The sequence below is a fragment of the Polypterus senegalus genome, chromosome 1 (assembly GCF_016835505.1).
Source record: "Polypterus senegalus isolate Bchr_013 chromosome 1, ASM1683550v1, whole genome shotgun sequence".
Classification (NCBI taxonomy): domain Eukaryota; kingdom Metazoa; phylum Chordata; class Cladistia; order Polypteriformes; family Polypteridae; genus Polypterus; species Polypterus senegalus.
The window spans coordinates 189,990,411-190,012,825 of NC_053154.1; the positions used below are offsets into that span (position 1 = coordinate 189,990,411).

Here is a 22,415-nt window from a genome sequence, read left to right on the forward strand (position 1 = left end):
CCATTGACTTAAATGCATTTGCCAAGTTCCATGAATACTGCAAAAGTTTCCTTGATTTTCCCAAACTCAAACTAAAGCGAACTTTGCAATGTTGCCTCATCACTAGGATGGCTCAATAGGGCCAACAGGAACCGCCACCTTATTGTGGTGGAGGGGTTTGCGTGTCCCAATGATCCTTGGAGCTCTGTTGTCTGGGGCTTTATGCCCCTGGTAGGGTCGCCCAAGGCAAACTGGTCCTAGGTGAGGGATGAGACAAACAGCGGTTCAGTAAACCTGCTATGAAGAACAAAAACCTTGGACGACGTTTTCCCTCGCCCGGACGCGGGTCACCGGGGCCCCCCTTTGGAGCCAGGCCTGGAAGTTGGGCTCAATGGCAAGTGCCTGGTGGCCGGGCCTGCACCCATGGGGCTCAGCCAGGCACAGCTCAAAGAGGCAACGTGGGTCCTCCTTCCCGTGGGCTCACCACCTGTAGGAGGGGCCAAGGAGGTCGGGTGCAGTGTGAGTTGGGTTGTAGCCGAAGGCGGGGACCTTGGCGGTCTGATCCTTGGCTACAGAATCTGGCTCTTTGGACGTGGAATGTCACCTCTCTGAAGGGGAAGGAGCCTGAGCTAGTGTGCAAGGTCGAGAGGTTCTGGCTAGATATAGTCGGGCTCACCTCGAAGCACAGCTTGGACTCTGGAACCAATCTCCTTGAGAGGGGCTGGACTCTCTAAAACTCTGGAGTTGCCCCCGGTGAGAGGCGCCGAGCGGGTGTGGGCATACTTATTGCCCTCCGACTTGGAGCCTGTTCATTGGGGTTTACCCCAGTGGACGAGAGGGTAGCCTCCGGCTTCAGGTAGGGGGATGGGTCCTAACTGTTGTTTGTGCATATGTGCCGAACAGCAGTTTGGAGTACCCACCCTTTTTGGAGTCCCTGGAGAGGGTGCTAGAGGGCATACCTTCTAGGGACTCCCTCGTACTGCTGGGAGACTTCAATGCTCACGTGGGCAATGACAGTGAGAAACTGGTGTGATTGGGAGGAATGGCCCCCCCGATCTGAACCCGAGCGGTGTTTTGTTATTAGACTTCTGTGCTCGTCACGGACTGTCCATAACGAACACCGTGTTCAAGCACAGGACACCCTAGGCCTCAATTCGATTAACGACTTTGTGGTCGTGTCGTTGGACTTGCGGCCACATGTCTTGAACACTCAGTTGAAAAGAGGGGCGGAGCTGTCAACTGATCACCACCTGGTGGTGGGTAGGCTTCGATGGTGGGGGAGGATGCCGGTCAGGCCTGGTAGGCCCAAACGTGTTGTGAGGGTCTGCTGGGAACATCGGACGGCTTCGGGGAGATTCTGGTCCACCGTCTGGCGTCTCAGGAGAGGGAAGCAGTGCAGTGTTAACACTGTATATGGTGGGGATGGTGCGCTGCTGACCTCGACTCAGGACATTGTGGGTTGGTGGGGGGAGTACTTCAAAGACCACCTCAATCCCACTAACATGCCTTCAAAAAGAGGAGGCAGAGCCTGGGGACTCAGAGGTGGGCTCCCCCCATCTCTGGGACTGAGGTCACCGAGGTGGTCAAAAAAACTCCTTGGTGGCAGGGCCCCGGGGGTGGGTGAGAAACGCCTGGAGTTCATCAAGGTTCTGGATGTTGTAGCACTGTCTTGGTTGACACATCTCTGCAACATCGCATGGACATCGGGGACAGTGCCTCTGGATTGGCGGACCGGGGTGGTGGTCCCCCTCTTTAAGAAGGGGGGCCGGAGGGTGTGTTCCAACTACAGAGGGATCACACTCCTCAGTCTCCCTGGAAAAATCTATTTAGGGGTTCTGGAGAGGAGGGTCCGTCAGATAGTCGAACCTCAGATTCAGGAGGAACAGTGTGGTTTTCGTCCTGGTCGCGTAACAGTGCACCATCTCTACACCCTTAGCAGGGTCCTGGAGGGTGCATGGGAGTTTGCCCAACCAGTCTACATGTATTTTGTGGACTTGGAAAAGGCGTTCGACCGTGTCCCTTGGGGAATCCTGTGGGGGGTGCTCCGGGAGTATAGGGTACCGGACCCCCTGATAAGGGCTGTTCGGTCTCTGTACAACTGGTGTCAGAGCTTGGTCCACATTGCCGGCAGTAAGTCAAACCCGGTTCCAGTGAGAGTTGGACTCCACCAGGGCTGCCCTTTGTCACCGATTCTGATCATAACTTTTATGGACAGAATTTTTAGGCGCAGCCAGGGTGTTAAGGGGGTCCGGTTTGGTGGACTCAGGATTGGGTCACTGCTTTTTGCTTCATCAGGCCATGATCTTCAGCTCTCTCTGAATCGGTTTGCAGCCTGAGTGTGAAGCAGCTGGGATGGAATCAGCACCTCCAAATCCGAGACCATGGTCCTCAGCTGGAAAAGGGTGGAGTGCCCTCTCAGGGTTGGGAGCGAGATCCTGCCCCAAGTGGAGGAGTTCAAGTATCTTGGGGTCTTGTTCACGAGTGAAGGAAGAATGGAGCATGAGATTGACAGGCGGATTGGTGCGGCGTTCGCAGTGATGTGGGCTCTGCATCAATCTGTCGTGGTGAAAAAGGAGCTAAGCCGTAAGGCAAAGCTCTAAATTTACCAGTCAATCTATGTTCCTACCCTCACCTATGGTCATGAGCTATGGGTATTGACCGAAAGAACAATATTGCGAATACAAGCGGCTGAAACGAGTTTCCTCCGCAGGGTGTCTGGGCTTTCCCTTAAAGACTGTATAATTCTTCCTCATTCTGTAGGTGATCCTTCCCATCATCACATGCACCACTTGCACTAATAATCTGTAATTTATTATATCTGTTATAGTTTTTTGTTATAGTTGTTTGTTGCTTTGCATAAAAGGAGTTATATAGTTATAATACAAACTATTAGTTATAGTTATAGTTATTTGATATTTTGTTGAGAGTTATGTTGTTATTCTGTTTATTTAGTTATTCTGTTTGCACTATTACTACTGATCTTCTTAACTCTTTATTACCTTATCTTTATTCCTCTTGTTGCACTGAGCATGTATATGACAAAAGAATTTCCCTCGGGATAAATAAAGTTCCTATCTATCTATCTATCTATCTATCTATCTATCTATCTATCTATCTATCTATCTATCTATCTATCTATCTATCTATCTATCTATCTATCTATCTATCTATCTATCTATCTATCTATCTATCTATCTAAAGATAGGGTGAGAAATTCAGTCATCCAGGAGGGGCTCAGAGTAGAGCCACTGCTCTTCCGCATCAAGTGGAGTCAGATGAGGTGGCTCAGGCATTTGATCAGGATGTCTCCTGAACGCCTTTCCTGGTGAGGTGTTCCGGGCATGTCCAACCGGGAGGAAGACCCAGGACACGCTGGAGGGACTATGCCTCGGGATTCCCCCGGAAGAACTAGAAGAAGTGGCCGGGGAGAGGGAAGTCTGAGCATCTCTGCTCAAGCTGCTGCCCCCGTGACCCAACCTCGGATAAGCGGAAGAGGATGGATGGATGGATGGAGACAAAGAATAAAGACCAAAGACATGCCAGCATCAGAGGTGTTAAAAGATTGAACTGTACAAAACAGTTACACTTACTTTTATGCTAGTGCACATTATAAAAACAATGTGTAATTTATGAAATAACTGTATTTATTTCAAGTAATAATTTTACCAAATTATTTAAAATCAAAATAAAGACAGTTTTGTTTCTGTGATTATTAGTAACTACTAAGTAGTCAATAGAAATGACAATACAATTACAGATTTCTAAATGGGATTAACACAGATTTTTAAATGGGATTGGTATCAACTAGAAACTGTATGCAGTAAAGGCATAAGAAGCGGCAAGCAGAGGTAATTATATACAAAGGGCACTAGAATAGCCAAATGTAAAGACTTTCAATATATTGTATTTTGTATTCCTGCTTACTCATTTGTAAATGTAATTAAAAGCAAAATAAATACATAAATAAATAAATGACACAAAGGACACAATATACCATGCACAATTATAAAATACAGCAGAAAAGTATTATCATAAAATGACAATTCAATATCATTAAAGTACATAAATCAGCAATCATAATGTGAAAGTGCCTTTTTGTTTCATTTATTGTGGCCACAATATTATGAACTTAAGATAGCATGTTTGAGATTTGTATCCTAAACAATCTGAAGCAGCCAACAACTTTTCTCATATGTTCAATCATATCAATCAGTAAATGTTTTTTTCCTGTGGTCCGTAAGTTATGGAGCCACTTTCCTGACGTATGTTGGAGGGATTTGCATAAGAGTTAAATATCAGACTGCTAAAGACTTCTCTTTCTATCTTTGGTGATTTCACACTCCAGTTGGACAACTGCATGTGGCAGTCCTACAAGTTCACTTTTGTCACAAGTGAATCAAAGTCTAGCGGATCACAGATGAACACACACTTTGTTAATTTACCATTGCTCGGATCAGATCAGATCAGATCAGATCAGAGCAGGTCAGGTCAGGTCAGATGAGTTCAGGAAGCAAGCACTGGTACAGTGCATTGCTGCACCCACCACACGATAAAACAGCTCGGGATCCCGGTTGGCTCCCCCCAGGCAAATATGTGGTCCAGTTCCACTCCTCAGAAATGACTATCTATCTGCCACAGGCAGGTGTTACGTGGTTGTGCCCTTGGTTTGGTCCAGCCCCTCAGGTCTTCAACAATGAGGGTCCTGTGAGCTGCTATGTGGCTGTAGTGCCATGACTGATGCTCCTTCACAATGCAGATAATGTTCCCTAATTTGTGACTCCGTGAGTAACTTCTTGTTTGACACAAAGTCAAACCAAAGAGACTGAAGAGACACAGTATCGATCTCAGGTCACTGGATAGCATCCATATATCACAACTAAAGCAAAACAGGAAGCGCCAGGACTGTAAAGACTTGGACTTTCGTCCTTTTGCAGAGATTTTGGGAGTGCCACACACTCATTTCCAGCGACGTCATGACCCCCATGCTCTCCCAATCTGACATAATAGGAAGAGTCACCTGAGACATGGATTTGGCTGCTGCGGCTGCTTGCATTATGAAGGGAATGGGGAAAAGCCCTTAAGAACCTCAGCCCCGGAAGAGTGGAAACCGACGGAAAGCCAATGGGGTCAGGCCTGTTGGGGATTTGGAACTGGTGTGGTGCTGAGGCATCCACTTGGGTCCCAATTTGAGGTAGCCCATCCAGGGAGGTGCATGGGACATCTTGACTCTCCAACATAATAATCATATACCATTGTCCAACCTATTAAAAAAAAAGTATGCTTTCTCAAAAATATATTTTCATCATTCTTCTCTAGAAAAAAAAAACTGTTGCCAATATATGCAATAGATACAGTTTAAGAGTCAGAAAAATGGCAAAAACTTGAGTGAATTCATGTGATCTCACTTTACTGACAATCGGCTTCTCTATCTCTTTATATCTGCAAGTTCCTATAATGTTCTCATAAAAAATTACTTTTAGAACTTATCTTTAAATAAATACACTTCAAACTTTAGCTGTTAACTAAATCATTTTGAAAACCAAAATGAGGAAAACAAATTACAGTGAGGAGCTGTGTAAAAAAGGATGAAGGCAGAGAGATTTTCTCAATTAAACCACTTTATTAAGAAAAAGATGCCAAAGGATAAATGCCATCACTCAAAAGAGAACAATAAACTTATGCATATGTAGATATTATATATACAGAGCATCCGGAAAATATTCACAGAGCATCACTTTTTCCACATTTTGTTATGTTACAGCCTTATTCCCAAATGGATTAAATTCATTTTTTTCCTCAGAATTCTACACACAACACCCCATAATGACAACGTGAAAAAAGTTTACTTGAGGTTTTTGCAAATGTATTAAAAATAAAAAACTGAGAAATCACATGTACATAAGTATTCACAGCCTTTGCCATGAAGCTCAAAATTGAGCTCAGGTGCATCCTGTTTCCCCTGATCATCCTTGAGATGTTTCTGCAGCTTAATTGGAGTCCACCTGTGGTAATTCAGTTGATTGGACATGATTTGGAAAGGCACACACCTGTCTATATAAGGTCCCACAGTTGGCAGTTCATGTCAGAGCACAAACCAAGCATGAAGTCAAAGGAATTATCTGTAGACCTCTGAGATAGGATTGTCTCGAGGCACAAATCTGGGGAAGGTTACAGAAAAAATTCTGCTGCTTTGAAGGTCCCAATGAGCACAGTGGCCTCCATCATCCGTAAGTGGAAATAGTTCAAAACCACCAGGACTCTTCCTAGAGCTGGCCGGCCATCTAAACAGAGCGATCAGGGGAGAAAGGCCTTAGTCAGGGAGGTGACCAAGAACCCGATGGTCACTCTGTCAGAGCTCCAGAGGTCCTCTGTGGAGAAATGAGAAACTTCAAGAAGGACAACCATCTCTGCAGCAATCCACCAATCAGGCCTGTATGGTAGAGTTGCCAGATGGAAGCCACTCCTTAGTAAAATGCACATGGCAGCCCGCCTGGAGTTTGCCAAAAGGCACCTGAAGGACTCTCAGACCATGAGAAACAAATTCTCTGGTCTGATGAGACAAAGATTGAACTCTTTGGTGTGAATGCCAGGCATCACATTTGGAGGAAACCAGGCACCACTCATCACCAGGCCAATACCATCCCTACAGTGAAGCATGGTGGTGGCAGCATCATGCTGTGGGGATATTTTTCAGTGGCAGGAACTGGGAGACTAGTCAGGATAAAGGGACAGATGACTGCAGCAATGTACAGAGACATCCTGGATGAAAACCTGCTCCAGAGCGCTCTTGACCTCAGACTGGGGCGACGGTTCATCTTTCAGCAGGACAATGACCCTAAGCACACAGCCAAGATATCAAAGGAGTGGCTTCAGGACAACTCTGTGAATGTCCTTGAGTGGCTCAGCCAGAGCCCAAACTTGAATCCGATTGAACATACCTGGAGAGATCTTAAAATGGCTGTGCATTGACGCTTCCCATCCAACCTGATGGAGCTTGAGAGGTGCTGCAAAGAGGAATGAGCGAAGCTGGCCAAGGATAGGTGTGCCAAGCTTGTGGCATCATATTCAAAAAGACTTGAGGCTGTAATTGCTGCCAAAGGTGCATCGACAAAGTGTTGAGCAAAGGCTGTGAATACTTATGTACATGTGATTTCTCAGTTTTTTTATTTTTAATAAATTTGCAAAAACCTTGAGTAAACCTTTTTCACATTTTCATTATGGGGTGTTGTGTGTAGAATTCTGAGGAACAAAATTAATTTAATCCATTTTGGAATAAGGCTGTAACATAACAAAATGTGGAAAAAGTGATGTGCTGTGAATACTTTCCGGATGCACTGTACATACATACATACATATATATATATATATATATATATATATATATATATATATATATATACATACATACATACATACATATATATATATATATATATATATATATATATATATATATATATATATATATATATATATATATATATATTTATATATATATGCAATTTATATAGATAAAGAGATCAGACACAGACAAAATGATGTGGAAGAAACAAAAAATTCCTACCCTGGACAGGACAAATGGAACTGCATTTAGTCAACGGCCACCAGCAGTGTTCACAAGACCATGAAACTCCTCCCAAGCCCTGGCAAGCAGAAGACAAACAGAAATGAGAGAATTCAAATTTTCAGCATTATTTTAAGACAGGGGTTGGTTTGGCTTGAGGATGGCCTAAACAGATTTAAGACAAGAAGCCTGAAAGATAAATGGTTATAAAATGATTCAGGAACATGTCCAAACAAAAGGGTTAAATGTCCTAGTAGTTATTAACTGCATTACCAATAGCAAAACATTTTTTTCTATTTTTACACTTTGAGAAAAAGAACAAAATAAAACAGAAGTCAGTAACAATGCCACCTGATTAGCCAAGAGGCTAGAAATAAAAAAACAAAACATCTTTTTTCTTAGAATCATGACTTTGGTGTGGTGAAGTGACTAACATGAGTTTGAGATCCTGGTTTGCTTTCCCATTGTAATTTTCCCAAAGCAGAGTGGGCATGACAGAGAGAAAATCTGACTTTGATGGTACATGTGAAAAATCAAGAGAAGCTTAAACTGTAACAGATGGGTCAAAAAAACAGACAGACCTAGAATTGGCAAATGTAGAAAAGTGCTTGATGGCTGGGTAATCAACATAGATTAATCACACACAAAACAACAAAAGCCCTGTGGAGCCAACATTTGCAGATAAAGGCTGATTTAAACTTTTGTATTGAGGCTATGATGTAGAAAGCAGTTCATAATTATGTGTTAAACCACACTGCAGGTACATGCCTGAACACTAACTGGCGGTTTTTGTTGCATACAAGAAAGTGAATGATAAATTGCAGGCAGTTTTTACCCTCTAGGATCCCTACTCCTCTTGTTACACGTTTTCTTTTGTTGGCAAACATATTTGTCACTCACATTTTTCCACTTTTTCAAACATTTGGCAACATCCAAACCAATGTTAGCTAATATTTCATACCATGAATTGGCTGCCATCTGATTATCTTTGTAGTGTTGTGATAATGTATCATATAAATGTGCACATTTTCTAACTTTTTCGACAAGACTTTCCTTGATCTGCTCCATGTTAATTCAAAGTAGCAGAACATGAATGGAAATGAGTTTAGGACATGTATAATTAACAAACTAGCCATTGATGCAACGCATTGTCACATTTTTTGAGAAGATGCACCTCAGGCTGTGAGATAAGCTATACAGCTATGATGTTGGCTCGATGCAGAAATAAAAATCAACCTTAATGCATGCAAGGTGAAGGTGAAATTCAGGTGCAGTATCAATCAGTATATAGAGATTGTGGATGAAAACAATAGTGTTTTTTAATCTTGGATAACATCCAGTTTGGGGAGGTTTCACAATCTCTTTCAGAAAAAAAGTTACTTGAACCATTGTGAAGACACAGATCCAAAAACCTAGGACACGCTGAAAGAACTAATTCTCTTTACTGGCGTGTGAGTAACTGGAAATGAACTGAGAATAGGAAAGTTTCAGTTAGACTGCTTAGCTCAGTGGTTCCCAGACTATATATATATATATATAGTGTGTAGTTTGCTCCCTTCATTGTATCCTAATAATAACAATTAAAAACAAGCATAGCTAACACCTGGGTAAACAACTCTAAATGATGAAAGGCTGCAACTAATTCAGCATCAAGCCCACTAATTACTAAATAATGAATTAAATACCCAGAAAACCAGGAAAGGCAGAATGAAAATCTGGATGAAAATATTGTTCAATTGAACAATATTTTTATCCCCACAAACCTGCTTAGTACATTTTAATTAAAATTACAAAACTTAGTTTTGTAACTTATGCATTAGACACCAAAACACAGAAACTGGGGAATAACAGCTAACTTAATTAGGCTGGGAATCCAATTAAAAACAGAAATTGGTTGGAACAAAACTCTGCAGCCACAGAGTTTGGTAACCACTGGCTTAGCCTGTTACTATCATGATGCTCAATAAGGTAAATGGACAGAAAAAAATATGGCTGAACTTTCCATAAAACCAGAGAATGTCTAATGGATTACAGAAGAGAAGCCTCTGAATTTATTTAAAGAATAGTGAGTAATCCATTTTTCATTCTGTAAGTACTGTCACGTGCCGATGTGCAGCACCATTTGGGACTGGCCATTTCGTCGCATGTCAAATTAGCCATATGGCGGTGACAAAGTGAATGGGTTAATGTAATTTAGGTGCTGTGGGCCTGGTGTGGGTCACTGGTATGGATACTTTTAACTACCAGTACAGAGTAGCACACACCGATCTTAGAGTCTCAGTGTCCATATAAGGCAGGGTTTCTCAACCACTGGATTTCACAATCGGTGAGTCACGGGTTGCAGTTGTTGGTTTGCAAGTGAGTTGTCTAAGCCAGAGTCATGTTGGTTTGCGGGTGGGTGTTGATGGGTTGCGATTAGATCATGGTGGGTCACCTAAGTGGTCAGCAGCACTGTGCGATGTGTTTCCCTGTTCCTAAGTGACCTCATTTCACCAAGGGTAATGCCCAATTGCTCTCATTTTATCAAGGGGGTAGTTTGCAGTTGCTGCTAGAGAGTTGTCAATGAACTTAAGGCAAAACTATGTCATGAGAGTCAGAAATCATACAGGTTAAGAAGCACTGGTGTAAGGGAAGGTAGTGCACAACCTACATGGAGTGGCACAGATCAAAACAAACCTTAAAGGTGTCCCCCCCGACATTTGAAAGCAAATGAGACCCTCTGAAATAATAGTGCTAAAAATTAAAGATTTATTACTGGAGATGGTTTAGGTAATTTCTAGAACATTATTACCCATTTGTTTTCCTATGGCCCTCAGCTTTAAGCATGAATCACCTTAAAATGGTCGAATGTAAACCGGCACATGACTATATTCATTACTAATGGGCTTGGCTTTGCTCATCACAGACACAAAAGAACACTGTTTTGAACCTCTTTGGATACATATTTGTTCAGCTCTTTGTGTTAGGAAAAAACTGCCATAGAGGCCCCATGAAACTGTAAGAGACAAAGTATATTGATGAAAAAAGATCTCTTAAATAGGATTCATTTTCCTCTCTCTCTAAAACCTTACTTTGAAAATGGGGTCAAAAATAAAGTTCCCAAAGAATGCATTTAAGATTTTTAGCTTTTTTAATACTGGAGCATGAAATTGCAACACAAAAAACAGTCTACCATCAGCACTCTGCTTACAAATCAAAACAATGGGCAAGACAAAGTAGAATAACCAAGAGAAAAGGAGTAACAATGGAACAAGGGGCAAAGACTTCTTTTGTTCACCCAAGGGAGTGAAAAAGACTATTATTATGTGAAGCCACAGAAGAAAATAATTAAATAAGCAAATAACAATGACCAATTATAATAACACATGTTTCTTTTATATCTGTATCTTGCCTGATGTTTTATGAAACCACTAGTACTGTTAAATGGTGTTTTATTACAGTTACGGTCATTTCTAATAAACAAACCTAAGCAGTAAAAATGAATTTTGGTCTAGAATAAGACACTGGCATTTATTGATTTATTTATTAAAACATAATAATAATAATAATAATAATAATACATTTTATTTATAAGGCACTTTACATTTGTAGTAAACCTCAAAGTGCTACATAAAAAAATTTAAACAAAGACACAAGATAAAAACAAAGATAAAACAATAATTAGAGGCAATTTTGTTAATATAAATATATATAAAACATGTCTTATCTCTGTTAGGATAGAGCATCTACCATTATTTTGGAAAACCAATATCATTAAAAATGAAGTAATTATAACATTCTGGAATGAAAATTCTCGATATAAAAAATTATTTCAAAAACTTCATACTGTTGTAACACAAAAACTAGATACTGTTATAACATATTTTAGTTGGGGTCACTGGAGGGAGATAATGACAAGACCATGATGACTCTTAGGTCCTTCTCATGAGCTGTAGTTTCAAGTTTCAGACCTTATTTTGTATACTCTATCTCACACGTGTGCATGGGGAACAGTTTACAGGTTCAAATAGTGGTATCTGTTAGCCAGACCGGGGGTTAGTGCTCTCACCTGACACCTGTAGCCCAGCCAAGGACAACAGTGACATCACCATTGATCCATCCCTCGCTGACATCACTTCCTGCCAACCCTAATGACATAATTTCCACTACCCAGAATTCCTTTTCCTGCCACATCACTTCCATTTCCGGTTGTCCAGACTCTTCCTCATACCCACTATATTTATAGAGCAGTCTCAGTTTGTTAGCCTGTTCAATTGTAAACTTCACCTTGTAAAACATGTTTTCTTTGCTCTGATGATTTTTCAGTATATGGGGTGGCCATCACCAAACCTTTTTCAGTCTGTTGCATGATATTTGATCATAACTCAGATCCAACATTTTTACTTCTTATGTGTGATACATTACATTACCAAGAATTATGTTGTACATGTCCCTCTGAAATGATTCACTTGATTCTTCATTATCTGCACTTTTTTCTTAATTTAAAGTTGTCTAAAAATGTGACCACCTTGTTGCTAAAATTCTTATTCAGATCATTTCATGTACAGTGATCCCTCGCTATATTGCACTTCGACTTTCGCGGGTTCACTCCATCGCGGATTTTAAATGTAAGCATATCTACTGTAAATATATATCATGGATTTTTCGTTGGTTCACGGATTTCTGTGGACAATGGGTCTTTTAATTTATGGTACATGCTTCCTCAGTTTGTTTGCCCAGTTGATTTCATACAAGGGACGCTATTGGCGGGTGGCTTAGAAACTACTCAATCAGAGCATGTATTACGTATTAACTAAAACTCCTCAATGACATACGATATGCTTCCCACGCGGTGCTTGATTGTTTGCTTTTCTCTGTCTCTCTCACTCTCTCTGACATTCTCTGCGCCTGACGGAGGGGGTGTGAGCAGAGGGGATACGGATGCTCCTCTAAAAAATACCGCTTTATCACGGTGCTTCGGCATACTTAAAAGCCCAAAAACACAACAACAACATTTATTTATATAGCACATTTTCATACAAAAAATGTAGCTCAAAGTGCTTTACAAAATGAAGAATAGAAAAATAGAAGACACAATAAAAAATAAACATAAGTCAACATTAATTAACATAGAATAAGTAAGTTCCGATGGCCAGGGTGGACAGAAAAAACAAACAAAAAAAAAACTCCAGAGGCTGGAGAAAAAAAAAAAAAATAAAAAATAAATAAATAAACACGTATTGATTTTTTGATTGTTTGCTTTTCTCTTGCGCTCTCTCTCTCTGATATTCTCTGCTCCTGACACGCATTCCTTTGAAGAGAAGGTATACTTGCATTCTTTTAATTGTGAGAAAGAACTGTCATCTCTGTCTTGTCATGGAGCACAGCTTAAACTTTTGACTAAAGGGTGTTATTTCATGTCTAGAGGGCTCTAATAATGTTAACAGTGTGGGAGAGTTTATAAGGGCTTAAAATATATAAAAATAACCATACAAACATATGGTTTCTACTTCGCGGATTTTCATCTATTGCGGGGGGTTCTGGAACGCAACCCCCGCGATTGTGGAGGGATTACTGTATATAAAAAACAGCAGCAACCCTACCACTGGTCACTAAGGGACACCACTTTTATCTTTACCTACTGTAATTCTAAAATGGTTCTTCTCACCATAACTCTTTGTTCCTGTTGTCTGTCAATTTTTATTGTACTTTTATTACTAACCTCTCATGTGGTACCATAAAAAATATGCTTTTGTTGCTTCCTCATAGATTTCCAGAATATTAGTGAAACACTGGGGCTCCGCTCCCAGCACGCAGAACTAGGCCGCCTAGAGAGGCCAGGGAGTGTGCGGGTGGGGCTCACCAATTGGGCTGCCCTGGGGGGAGACAAGAGGGACTCAGTATGCTCTCTTGGGGAGAGTGCCTGCCCCCAGTGAAACCACAGCCCCTTTACCACCTTGGGGTGCCCCAGACTGGCAGGTGAGTAAAATAACAAGTGGAGGTTGGACCCTGAGAGGCCGACCAGTAAACAAGCCTGGTCCTTATGGGCAAAAGTATGGCAGTGGCTACGCCCTTGGAAAACAAGCCCACCAGGTCATTGAGCAGGTAGCGCTGCTGCTCCTGAAAGCACTTCCCCAGGGCTTCACCCAGCCGGTCTGGGGCGTGCAATGCTCCCTTTCTGAATCCGTCAGGCTTACTTTTCTAAAGTTACTTGGATTAGCCAGATCACCGTTTTTATATAATGGCTTTACATTTTTTACCTCCTAGTCCCTAGCAAATCCCCTATTGTGCACAGATTTTTGAAAAATATGCTTCAAGGACATATATATATATATATATATATATATATATATATATATATATATATATATATATATATATACACTAGTAGAATACCCGGTGGTTTCAGCAGCCGCATGGAGAAGTAGTGTGTTAAAGAAGTTATGAAAAGAAAAGCAAACATTTTAAAAATAACGTAAGATGATTGTTAATGTAATTGTTTTGTCATTGATATGAGTGTTGTTGTCATATCTATCTATCTATTTATATTATATATATATATATATATATATATATATATATATATATATATATATATATATATATAGCAAAATACCTGCGATTGGCAGCGAGAAGTAAAAAGAAAAGGAAACATTTTAATAATAACGTAACATGATTGAAAATGTAATTGTTTTGTCATTGTCATGAGTGTTGCTGGCATATATATATATATATATATATATATATATATATATATATATATATACATACACACATCTATACACATACATATATACAGTTATATATATATATACATATACACACATACATATATATACATATACATATATACACATACTGTATATATACACACACACATATATACATACTGTATATACAACATATACATATCTACATATATACACATATATATATACAAATCTACATATATATATCTACATATATATATTAGGTGGGACTCGATTAAAAAAATTAATCCAATTAATTAGAGGCTGTGTAAGAATTAATCTTGATTAATCGTATGTAATCAACACATAAATTTGCCCCAAATCGCAAATGTTTTTTTTAATTTAAAACGGTTTTAGTGGGCTTACAGAATCAAATAATAGACATGTACATGAATATTGTAAACTGAAGCTGTTTTAATTTCTGAAAAAAAAAGCTTTTAAACTGCATTTGAATTCAAAACAGAAACAAAAATATCATCCCTGGTTAAAATTGGGCAGACTTAAAAATAAAGTGGTAGTTTAAGTACTTTAAGTACATTTTCAGAATAGTATTGTCTTTAAATAATAATAACCAAAATTTCAACATAAAGTGCAGTTTTTCTTCTTAAAAAATAAGTCAGAAACATAAAAGGTAATTTGACCAACTTAATCTTTACACTCTGAGTAACATTAGCCAAAATTATTTTGTACATTAGGCTAAAACAGTGTGATCATTGAACATTTTGTAATTAGATGTAATTAGAATTACTAACGGTCACGGAAGTCCAATGATCCCCAGTAAGAGCCACAAAGTCCGCTTTCTGTAATGCATCTAATTTTGCTTGCTTTTCAGTGTGCACAAAACCATGCTTTTATCAAGGCTTCGTTTGGGTAGTCGAAATGATCAGTCGTAGGAGCGCTTTATTCCGACTCTTAACATTTTTGTAGCTGTGATGTGTGCATCAGTGTAATGGATGTACCAGGAAATCATGCATTGACAAAAGTTCCCGTTTGCTTGGAATTGAAAGTGTGATTAAATGCGTTATTTTTAACGCGCTATGGAGTACATGCATCAAGCTTCTCAGCTGTGCTTGTGCTAAGAAAGGGAAAATTTTAAAAATAACGTAACATGATTCTGTTAACCTAATATTTTTTCATACGTCCCAAACCAAGGAGATGCGAAGGTAAAATAAATCAGGTAGTGTGCGTATATAGTCAGTACACCCCTCGAATCGAACCTCTAATGTCGGCGCTAGAGGCTTAAGACTCTACAATTGCGCCACAGCGTGTGGCTTGTCTATGCGTGACAAACTGCATGCACGTTTATTTTTTTTTTTTACGCTGTCTTCCTTTAGCAGGACATTCACTTTTTCCACCGTGTGCTTTGTTTCCGCAGTAGCTGCACTTATGAATATGATTGTATGTATAAGACGCTTCATATTTTTTTGCTGCCTTCTCAATTGTGTAATTCGGTTTTTGTTCAGCACTCTTTGGAACTGTTGCTTTTTGTCTGCGCATTGCGCCAGTTCACGTGAGCCGCTTGGTGTTCTTGCATCAAGGTTCCCAGCTGTACTGGTGCCATCTCGTAATGTCAGCTAAGACCCGCACTTAAAAGTTTCTCTCGCAGTTTCAATGAGTTTGTGCCAAACACCACCCTGACCATCTCATCTTCCTCTGCATAAGTACAGTCCTTCACCCGTGAACATTTACCGGCAGTGTTTGTATTGGATTGCCGCTGATGGACGGCCTTATATGGGCAGGCACTAAATTACAAACGCTAGTGGCAGCCTTTCTATGAACTTAATTTAATATAAACTTACGGTTCACGCTGCTTTGTTTCAGTAGCTGTACTTATGAATATGCTTGTATGCATCATTTGCTTCATAATGTTTTTCTGCCTTCTCAATTGTGAAATGGCGTTTTGTGCTCATCGCTGTTTGGAGTTCTTCCTTGTGCTCTACGTACTTACGTAGGAGGCGTGATGATGTCACATGAAACTCCGCCCCCCACGGCCATCTCTAACTCAAGACTCCATTACATTATATGGGGAAAAATAGCTTCCAGTTATGACCCTTATGCGTAGAATTTCGAAATGAAACCTGCCCAACTTTTGTAAGTAAGCTGTAAGGAATAAGCCTGCCAAATTTCAGCCTTCTACGCACACGGAAGTTGGAGAATTAGTGATGAGTCAGTGAGTCAGTGAGTGAGTGAGGGCTTTGCCTTTTATTATATATATATATATATATATATATATATATATATATATATATATATATATATATATATATATATATATATATTTACCAATTTAGGAAAATTTAAAGAAGGATAAGAGCATGCTATGAAAATTGGTGAAATAATGAAAATTTTAAAAACAGAACATCAATTGGCGTTGACCATGGTGCATCTAGAGTTAAACTATTTTATCTCAGCTTCTTGAATTGCCCCTTCAAGGAGCTAGTGGTGCCCAGTTTCAGGACCACTGCTGTAGAAAGCTGTGCTGCGTAATGCACAAGGCAAGCATCACAGATGAGCTAAGCTAATTGCATCATGCAATCAATCACTTATAAAGGTTTTCTTTACTGTGATTTACAAGAGTTGTGTGTGATCCAGCATTTCTATAATGTCTGTCTTTGTAAATGTATGTTTTCCTTGTAACTAAGCAAGCTCCAGAAAGTGAGGAGGGCACAGTGGTGCAGTGGTTAGCACAGCTGCCTTACAGCTCAGGTCAAATTTTTACCAACAATAATTATTACAGAATTACTGGCAGATGCTTCTCTAGTTCTCAGTAATACACACAACTGACAAAACATTTAGAGACATTCACATCCATTGAATATTTACATCTTTCAAAAAACGGCTCTAAATATATTTTTTCAAAAAAATATTTATTTAATTACATGAAGTCATAGATTTTACTAAAACTAATATATAGCACATTTAACTAAGTTCCCACCGTTACAGAAACAGAAGTGTTCCCTCAACTGTACAAGAAATTTAGCACTGTCTTTTTCTTATTATACAGTACATATTGTAACAATACTTTGAAATTAATAAAAAAATATTACTTTTATTCTATAGTTAATACACTGGCGTCTAAAGCACTGATATTTCAGATTTTTAAATTTAACACAAGATTAATAATTCACATGCATGTAAAAGTAAGCTGCTTAGTTTTTACTACTTCAGTAACATGTTTACCTTATTAAGTTTATTCTGTTATGTTAGTCACACTAATGCAATTTTATAGTGCTATAAAATGGCACTGCACATGATTTAAACAAAAACACCACGAATAATCAAAGGCCCATTATTTTGCAGGGAATGGGTACTTTTCCTGAGCTTTTTGCCTTACTAGTTATGATGTTATAATAATCAGAGGTAAAGGTATCTTACTTGCATAGCTCCCATACAGTCTATTAGTTTACCCTTCTATCTTTAAGCTATTCTTTCTTCCACATGAGAACATTTGCATCTGCCTTCCACTTGTGATTTTGTATGTCCATGGCGGGAGACTGCCACTGGTTCTTAAAGTAATTCCAGGGATCAGGTGTGATCCCAAAATTATATGCATCAGGAAACACTACCTCCTGGTGGACAAATTCACCATTTTTCAAATGCCTTAAAAATAGCTAGATTTATTACACAGTTGTAGTTTTAGCCCAACAGCTTAAGGTGCAACATCTCAGACTTTGTGCTCAGCTCAGTTACCAGGGACTACATTCTTTATTGTCGACAAGATAGCTTTCTTTTGGTTGGAAGAAGACACTGTTAAGCAACAGCGAATATAGGTGAATAAAGAAGTGTATCAATCTGATTACTAAGACATTTTCTTAATGAACTATACCCAATACAATACACTTACTTAATGCTGTCAGTGTGAGTCTTGTATTCCATAATGGTGTTGGGTGGTAAGTTAAGAACTCGCCGCAGAGTGTCCCTTATGCGAGCTGTTGTGGCTTGGTCACTGGCAGTTTTGTTCCAGATAGAGATTATGTCCTCCTGCAAAGAGACACATAATAATTTGTTACAACAGAAGTACACTGGGGCAGCAGATAAAAAACAATAACTAATAGCAAAGAGACAAAGAAAATGCCTGAAGGGTCTTTTATGTTTTTAAGACATTCAAGAAGTTTTGAGATCATGGTGATCATATTCAGATGACAAACAGCATTGGAAGTGAATAAAACTGACTGTTGAGTCAAAGGAAAATCAAATAGATTAAAATAATTTTTTTTTTTTGCATGGAATGTGAACCAACACTTTAAGAAGAAATGAACTTTCAATTTTCATTTCAACAGCACATACCATCATGGTAGGAAAACACTTTAGTTAGCACAGCTCTCTCATAGCTGTACAGTCTTCTGCAAAGGTCCAGACACTGTCTGTGTGGAGTCTGCTGAATTTCCCTGTGTGTGCACAAGTGTTTCCCCCGTCTACCGATGTGCAAGCAAAGTTAACTGACAATACTAAATTGGATTAATATGATAGATCACAGGTATATACATGCCCTGTGATGAACTGGCATCCAATCCATTGTTGTTTCCAGTTTTATACCTCATGATGCCATGATAGCTCAACCCTGTACTTGGTTACATGGTCCAAAGATGCATGCATGCACATATTGTGGTACGTTATTGCCATATATACCTTATTTGCATTTTTTGTTTTTGGTTTTGCCTTGGTCTCAGTTTAGCTCTCGCAACTGTTGTTAACCACACCCTCTGACATTAATGAGTTAAGCTAAAACATTCTTATTAATTTTGTGGCACTTTCTATTATGATCAATTTTCTAGTTATTTCTTTGTTTAAATACTATTTGCTGTTGGCAATTTTTTTTTTTTTTTTAATTTTTATTAATTTTATTGCACTCCATACAAAGCAATCAAGTTTTTACAAAAAGAAAAATAGAGTTAAGAACAGATCGATCCCCACCCTTGAGAGAGAGAGCAAGCCAAACGGCATAAAAATTTACAGCTTTTAAACATACCTAAATTAATAAATTCTCTATGCTTCATGAACTTATTTTAAAATATTACTGATTAGATCCTGCCATGTTTTGAAAAACGTCTGTACAGATCCTCTAACTGAGTATTTGATTTTTTCCAATTTCAAATAATATAACACATCAGTTTCCCACTGACTTAAAGAGGAGAGTTTGGGTTCTTCCAGTTTATCAGAATAAGTCTGCATGCCAAAAGTGTAGTGAATGCAATCACAATTTGTTTGTCTTTCTCCACTTTAAGCCCCTCTGGAAGAACCCCAAACACAGCTGTTAATGGGTTAGGAGGGATTGTGAGTCCAAGGCTGTCTGAGAGGTAATTAAAAATTTTTGTCCAGAATAATGTTAATTTGGTGCAGGCCCAGAACATGTGACCTAGTGAGGCTGGAACTAGTTTGCAGCGTTCACAGGTTGGATCATGCCCTGGAAACATTTTGGAGAGTTTTAGTCGAGACAGATGTGCTCGATAAATAATTTTGAGTTGTATAATTGTATGCTTTGCGCATATGGAGCTCGAGTGAATTCTCTGCATTGCTACTTTCCACTCCTCTTCTGATATATTAATTGAGAGATCTTTTTCCCAGTGTCCTCTTGGATCTTTGAAAGGGAGGGATTGTAAAATGATTTTATATATTGTAGAGATGGAGTCTAAGTCCTTGAGATTGAGCAATATTTTTCCAGCATGGATGAGGGTGCAAGATGAGGAAAATCTGGAAGGTTCTGTTTAACAAAGTTCCTGATTTGAAGATAGTGAAAGAAATGTGTAGCTGGAATGTTAAATTTGGAATGTAATTGTTCATAGGAAGCAAAGACGTTGTCTATATAAAGATCTCTAAGCAAGTTAATTCCAAATTTTTCCAGATATTAAAACTGCATATGTTTGTGAAGGTTGAAAGAGGTGGTTCTCTTGCAGAGGTGCCACAGATAGAAGCTTCTCCTTCTTAAAATGCTTTCTACATTGGTTCCAGATTCTAAGTGAGTGGAGCACAATTGGGTTATTTGTATATTGCCGATAGCGTGTGTTTATTGGAGCGCAGAGCAGGGAATACAAAGAAGTACTGCAGGATTTTACTTCTATTGTGGTCCAAGCCTGTGTATGTTCTTCTATTTGTGTCCAGGTTCTTATCGCCTGTATATTTGCTGCCCAGTAATAAAACTGGAAGTTAGGTAGAGCCATGCCACCTTCTGCCTTTTGTCTTTGTAGGGTCGCTCTTTTGATGCGTGGATGTTTTGAATTCCAAATAAATGAGGTTATTGTTGAATCTAATTGCCTAAAGAATGATTTATTAATGTATATTGGGATGTTTTGAAATAAAAAAAGGAGTTTAGGAAGAATATTCATCTTAACAGTGTTAATTCTTCCAGCTAGTGTGAGATGAAGGGTTGACCATCTATGCAAGTCTTGTTTAATTTTTTCCATGCAGACGGAGAAATTTTGTTGATAAAGAGCTTTATGTTTACTTGTGATGTTTACCCCGAGTTATTTAAACTGTTCTGCAATGATAAAAGGTAGGGTGTCTAATCTAATATTTTATTTATAATTCTGAGACCAGAGATCTTTTGAAATTCTGTGAGTGCTGCTAAGACTGCAGGCACAGAATTTTCTGGGTCTGATATATACAGTACCATGTCATCTGCATATAATGAGATTTTCTGTTCCAGTCCTTCTCTGCTAATCCCCTTTATCTGATCTGTATTTCGACAATGTATTGCCAGTGGTTCAATGGCAATGCAAACAGCAGCGGTGACAAGGGGCATCCTTGTCTAGTGCCACGTTCTAGTTTAAAGTAGTCTGAGCAAATGTTATTGATGCAAACTGAAGCTTCTGGGTTAGTATACAGTAATTTAATCCATGCACAAAAGTTTGGGCCAAACCCAAACTTCTCCAATGTAGTAAAAAGGTATTTCCATTCAATCATGTCGAATGCTTTTTCTGCATCCAATGATAATAATATTTCTGGGGTGTTTGATTTAGTTGGTGAGTATATTACATTAAACAGGCGTCGAAGATTTGAAGATAAGTGCCGGCCCCTAATAAATCCAGTTTGGTCTTGTGATATTACCGAGGGGAGCACTTTCTCCATCCTTCTGGCTAAGATTTTAGAGAGTATTTTAACGTCGTTATTCTGAAGTGAAATTGGTCTGTATGATGCACATTGTAAATGTAAAACATTGTTTTGTTTGCTGTTGGCAATTTTTGTTAATCAGAAACACACCTCTACTATAAAACTGCTAGTTGCTCATAGGTGGGAATATTTTGGTATGATTTAATGTGGAGGGGTCAACTTGGAACCAATAGCCTATTTGGTGAAAAGGTCAGTTCACATTCAGTTAGATTGCCTTTCTACATATACACACACAGGGATTAAATCTGTTTGTCAGGTTTCCTTATTTTCTGTAATACACAAAAGGAGCATGCTACAAAATATGTAATCTGTAGCAATATCTTGATACTAAAATATGTTTAACTGTCCCTATGAGCTGAGTTTATGCTCTACTGAATTCTCTTATTACCTACCATACCTGAAGCTTGTTTAAAGAAGGCCTCTTTTATATTGGAAAGATGAGGACCAGAGCTGGTATTTCTTACTGAGGAGCTATAATTTCTCTCCAACTATAAGCTGTAGCTGCCGAAGTATAAGGCAAGATCAAGCATGGGTAAAACGCGCACCGAAAGAAATCTCTCAATCCAAAAGTTTGTTCTAAAAATATTTAATGAAAGTTAAAAGCAAATAATCCACACAAGAATAAAGAAAAAATAGTTACACACGAAGAAAAAAGGCAAAAAAAAAGAAAAATGTATCTTCTCTAAACTTAGCTTTTCTTGAGAAACGTTAGTTATTTCTGTACTTAAAAGTTCTTTACTTCTTCTTCTATACTTAAACATTCTTAACTTCTTATATAGTTAAAGATTCTTAGCTTCTTCTTCTGTACGCTTGAAACGTATGGTGATGCACTTAAATAAGTGCTGTTTTACGAGTTATTTCACACACTCAAAAGGCCCATAGGCACAGACACAGTTTAAAACCATATGCCCTCTACACCTTACACATGGCAAAGGTTGGTCACTAACTAAAGAATAATGTTTAGTCAAAGCTATTAGAAATGGGGGCGGCACGGTGGCGCAGTGGTAGCGCTGCTGCCTCGCAGTTAGGAGACCCGG

The 22,415-nt window shown here is 39.0% G+C and overlaps 1 protein-coding gene across 2 annotated transcripts in view; it reads right to left on the reverse strand.

Moving 5' to 3' along the window:
- eif4e2 (eukaryotic translation initiation factor 4E family member 2) overlaps nt 1-22,415 on the reverse strand; it is an 89,090-nt gene that overhangs the window by 2,441 nt on the left and 64,234 nt on the right. For both annotated transcript variants that reach the window (XM_039765513.1, XM_039765521.1), the window contains 2 exons: nt 18,116-18,252; nt 7,544-7,622 (listed from right to left, as the gene is read on the reverse strand). In XM_039765513.1, the coding sequence (XP_039621447.1) occupies nt 7,574-7,622; nt 18,116-18,252 (186 nt within the window). In that variant the 3' untranslated portion in view covers nt 7,544-7,573. The remainder of the gene's footprint in view (nt 1-7,543; nt 7,623-18,115; nt 18,253-22,415) is intronic.